Here is a 5,116-nt window from a genome sequence, read left to right on the forward strand (position 1 = left end):
ATGGTTCGGAATGATTTTCGCCATAACGACGGTCCAGGCAGGACTCGCAAAGCTGACTCCACCCATCTCACTTACGTTGAAAACGTGCTGTGTTTCATTTCTTACATGTTATCGTACCGGTGGAATTGTGCCGTGATTGTGACTCAGTGTTCGTATCGTCTCTTGTCGAAATAAACTTTTTCTTAACACACCCATCTGACTACGGCGCCGGATTTTCTGCCACACGGGGTTCTTAACGCTATCGCCTTAAACGTGCCAGGACTGAGCACGAGAACTGGACGGCCAGGCTACAGAGCCAGCTGGAATTCCGTCCCCGCCAGGCTCCACCGGCCACACGGCGGTAAACAACTCGCCTCCTGCCGCGCCAACAGCGCGCGACGCGTCCGCAGCGAACGCTACGACTTTGCCCCCTGAGACATGCGCCGGCCGCGCCGCTGGCTCTAGCCGCTACCTCGGAACGACTTCAAGAGCATCATGTGCCCCCAAAACGGCCTAGTCATCAAGACACTCACAAAGCACCAACTGTCCCGGGCGCATATTGACAATTGCTAGTAGGTACAGCAAGTGTGACGTTTCTCGTAGTGCTCGAGGTTTCTGCGTAGCCGCGAGTAAGAGCGGGTTCGTGAGTGATAATCTAGGGGCCTTTGCTCCTTGAATATGTGAGTCTGTCTAAGCAGTATGGCGGAGGTTTCTTAGCGCGTGTTGTATGCGTTTGTACCCTAGACATGGCGGCATTGCGGAGTGCGGTCGAGTTTGTTTACGGTCCGCCGCTGCCTGCCCGCGTGGTGAGGCACTGGGCACGGACGCCCCATTTGGTGATCGCTGTGTCTGAAGGGGTAAGGTTCTGACTGGTGTTGTATTAATCGCAGGTCGCTTTTTTCGTCGAGACGACAGATTGCATTTTTACAAGCACTGCTCCAGGAGGGCACATGAAACCGGCAAACAGAAGCCTCAGGAGAGCACCTGAAGTTATAATGAAGTAGGCGCTGCAGGATCTTCAAGGAACCCAAGGGGTAGTGGGGGGATCAAAGCTGGAAGCAGGGCGGCCCGTGGGTTGGGGCCGCGGAGGCTGAAGCATGCCAAGGGATCTTCGCATAAAAAATTGGTTGTCCGCGACAGCGGACAGCCGATCTTACGCGCCCCTGGCATGCGCAGGCCTCAGCGAGGCCCAACGTACGGAGCAGACTGGGTTCTCTAGCTTTGGTGTCTCCATTGCCGCTTTGGTATCCTGGAGGCGCCAACAGTAAAGCGAAATAATGACACGTTGTTTGAATTAGTAAAAAACACGATTCAATAAATATAGTTACGTCCAGCCGCCAACTTGCGACGCTAAGTTCAGCACTACCGCCTCCCACGACTTCTGCCGGCACGCCTAGGGACAAACGCATACGACACGCGCTAAGAGACTCGTCCGAGGTGCCTAGGCAGAGTCATATATTCGAGAAGCAAAAGTCGCCACATTTGTTTTTTCCCATGCGCTCTTACTCGCGCATGCGCGCACACGTGCAGCGTCTCCGCAAGTGCCACGCCCCGCTGTACCGACTTGCAATTGTAAACACGCATCCCGGCCTGTAGTGGCAGCCTGCAACTACCATCAAAAGTGCACCGCCAACGACATTATTGTGCAGATTCGTACAGTGTCGAAAATTATTATCGCAAGCACTCCGCAAATCGAAACAGCTCCGCCGGATGCGTGCGCTCGCCCTCGGCGGGAGCAATCACAACTTCGACACGTATGTGGCGGCCCCTGAGAACATTCTACGGGGGTTATACATGGTCTTGACCCTGGAACTTCTCCGGGTAAACTCAAAGCTAACCTTCGCGTGCGGACACAGGGCGCAACTATCCTAACGCCTGAACGCTTGGAACCTCGAAGACGGCTGTTAAAACTTTCGAAGGCCTCCTTATTTTCCACTACGTTCTCTACTACGGGGTAAGTAGCGTGCAAACCGTACCGTCTAACGTGACAGGTGTATGGCGCCTTCGGCCCCCCTGAGAATCATCCCTGCACTCCTCAGTGCAAGTTCTGCAAGGAGGGACACTTATCAGGCGCCAAGGGGCGCCATCAACGTCTCAAAACCCTTCACCAGCGGGTCGCCCCTTGGCCCACTCAATCCTCCACGCCAGTCTCTGTCCGTAGCAACAACCCTCAACGCCAGGCACCGAGCATGCGGCGCCAGTGGTTCAGCACCGAGGACTACTTTTCAAGGAGACGTTCCCGCTCCCGGTCCTTTCCGCCGGTTCCACCAGCCGGCCTTGACCACTTTCAACCCTCCCACCCCGAGCAACGCCGCTTCCGCACACGTCCGGAACGTAACGCCACCCGGCACCGATGCACCGGCCTGCAACAGCAGGACTCTGCTGGACCCGCCGTCCGACAGGGCCGCCAAGGTAAGCCGGCCAACTGTTCCAGCTACCCCCATTGCCCCACGCTCAGACCCCCCACCCACACCTCAATATGAAGCGCTGCCCCATGACAGCCAGCAGCGCAAGAAGTAACTCGCACAACTTAAAGCCAAACACGCCCGTGAAATGGCTGAGCTACGCACCCTTAACAGCCAACTGCATCCCCCACATGAGGCGCCCCCCTTCGTGAATCCCCCACATGAGGCGCCCCCCTTCGTTGCAGTTAGCCTTGATCTCGTGCGTTGCTGCCGCCTCGGCTCCGAGCCACGTTTGGTGCTTGTCAAAGTCGTCCACCTTTACGCCGATATCGTCGAACGTCCTAGCCATCTGCCGAGCCGCGAAGGAGCCTAGGCCACCGTAGTTCACCGCCAGCGTCGCCTCCTTGTAGTACAACGGCGGGCTCAGGTTCACTAACGCGAGCATCAAGTCTGGCAAGTAAAGGTAACGCTCGCGACCAAACCGGGGAAACATGCGAACACTGTACATGTCCGCGAAGTATTTGTGGTTGCGCAGCGCCCTGTAGATCTCGGACGTCTTGACTAGATTCGTCATGAAGGTCTTGCCGCGCATTTCGGGAAAGACGGCGTACAGCCTATCGCGTTTCTTAGCATCGAAGAAGCTTTCCCCTGGCAGTATGGTGCGGGTCGGCATGTAGAACCCACGTTGTTCAAGAAAGATTTTAACGGGTAGAGTGCTGGTATGTAATTTAAAAAAGAAATATTAAGTGGCTGGCTGAACTGGCATCTTCTTCACCCTTTTCAATACGTCTAGGCCTGGGCCTCCACTGTACGGGGCTATGTACATAGTTACCAGCAAAACACTGTCACACAAATCACGATATAACTTTTTTCCGTTTTACACTCCACAAATATGCACTTGAAAAGCGAACACGCAAAAAAGAAGGGCACGAACAGGCGAGGAGCTGCCTGCGATATGTCGCACGTGAGCAATGTTGTTGTACAAGGAAGCGGCACTTCCGCAAGCTGGAGCGACGAGTCGTCTTTTTGCCGCACTTGGTGCAGCCCGCGGGGTTGTTTTGCTGGCCGCAGGCTAGAGCTTGGAAAGCCACAGAGCCGCGACAGTGCGTCACCTGCCTGGTTTTGGGTCCCAGAGATATGGAGAATGTACGTAGAAAATTCGGAGATAAAGGAAAGACACCGAAGCTCACTTTCTGTGCACGAAGAAGTGCTGTTCTTGAAAACGAAGTTTTAACGGCTTGCGGTTGGTCAGAAGGTAAAAGCTATAGCCTTCAAGAAAGAAACAGCAATGCTTCACAGCGCAATAGATGGCTAACATCTCCCTCCCGAAGGTGCTGTAGCGAGCTTCTGTGGGCTTGAGCCGCTTTGAGAAGAAACCCAGTGGCCTCGAGTCTGTGCCATCGTGCTGCTGTAGTACTGCACCCGCTGCCTTGGTCGACGCATTTACCATAAGGTGAGTTGGGGCGTCGGGCTACGAATTATTCAGCAACACTGCAGTAGCCAACCGCGTTTTCGTTTCCTGGAAGCAGTGTTCGGGCTCCGAGCACCAGTGGAAGGTAGGCCGTAAGTAGCCGTACTGCTGCGTCGCGACTCCATCGCGACGCAGCAGTACGGTATGCGGCTGAAGAACTTGCACACAAGATGCTATAAAGTGGCTGCGAAGAGTTCCGTACAGCACCGCCAAACTTGCGGTGGTACCAGCACTTCCGTCGCTGTGGCGGTGTGCCGCGCTGCCGTGTGAGCTTATTGCAGCGTGATAGAAGCGCCGCGATGATGTCGGCGAGGCGAGAAATTTATTTTCTCATCTCGAGCAGGACGCGAGTGGGCGAAACTTCGGCGTGCAACGACGCGACTGTGGGCGTCGCGACAGCCATGAGTTTATCAGTGGGCTCGGCCATCTTGGGCAGGTTCGTTTCCCCGGACGCGGTGATGCCCATTAGCACATTGGTGGGAAGTCTTTGTAGAAAAAGTTCCCGCACTAGGCGACTGTCGACGCTTGCTGTGCAACCAGTCAGTTGCTGCATGTGGCGCCAAAGTTCGCTAGGTCGGCGGTCACCCAGTTCGGGCTCGCGTAGCAGCTGCTGGAGACGCTCCAGCTCTGTCGGGGTGAAGCGTCGAATAAGCGTCTCCTTGAGCGTCTGGCAGGCGTTTTTTGCGGGTGGTGCCAACAGCAGGTCCCGCACCTCGCTGGCTGTCACGGCCGAAATGCTGACAACCACGCGATGGTATTTGGTGTTGTCAGCGGTGATGCGGCGTGCGGCGAACTGACTCGACTCGCACCAACCTAAGTTCCGGCTCGCCGGTCCGAAAGGGAGGCACAGTTTGATGTCTAGCACGGATACCGTGGGGCTGGCGACATTGTCGTTTTGCTCCATGTCCGGGTCAACAATTGTAGGTACGTACGTGCAAGGAACGAAGAGACACGCGTTCGTCGCCGGTATCTCAATGATAACTTTCTTTCTGCTGGCGCCTTCTCGCGACGCTGGTTTTCCTTTTCCTCGATCGTCACGCTCGCAGCGCCACGGCTGACTCACGGTGCATTTCGAGTTTGCCACACTCTAAACGTCTCTTGTTTATCTAGACCGCTGACCACCAGTCAACGCTCACTCCACTTTTGAGCCCCATCATACGGGTTCAACGTGGACGCTCACTGCGGTTGTAGCTGCGTGAATTCCGTGTCAGTGCTTTGTCCACTCGGGGCTCTCGCTGCAGCAGACACACTCCTCAGCCTG

General features: G+C 55.6%; 1 protein-coding gene across 1 annotated transcript; it reads right to left on the bottom strand.

Annotated features, from left to right (window-relative positions):
- Positions 1-4,177: 4,177 nt before the first annotated feature.
- Positions 4,178-4,759, bottom strand: LOC126534876 (uncharacterized). The gene has a single exon (XM_072289458.1). It carries the CDS (start codon positions 4,757-4,759, stop codon positions 4,178-4,180), a length of 582 nt encoding a protein of 193 aa, XP_072145559.1.
- Between the last annotated feature and the right edge of the window lie 357 nt (positions 4,760-5,116).

This window comes from Dermacentor andersoni, chromosome 7 (assembly GCF_023375885.2).
Source record: "Dermacentor andersoni chromosome 7, qqDerAnde1_hic_scaffold, whole genome shotgun sequence".
NCBI lineage: Eukaryota > Metazoa > Arthropoda > Arachnida > Ixodida > Ixodidae > Dermacentor > Dermacentor andersoni.

Coding starts and splice junctions, on each gene's coding strand:
- LOC126534876 (XM_072289458.1), bottom strand. CDS start 4,759: ATGGAGCAAAACGACAATGTCGCCAGCCCCACGGTATCCGTGCTAGAC.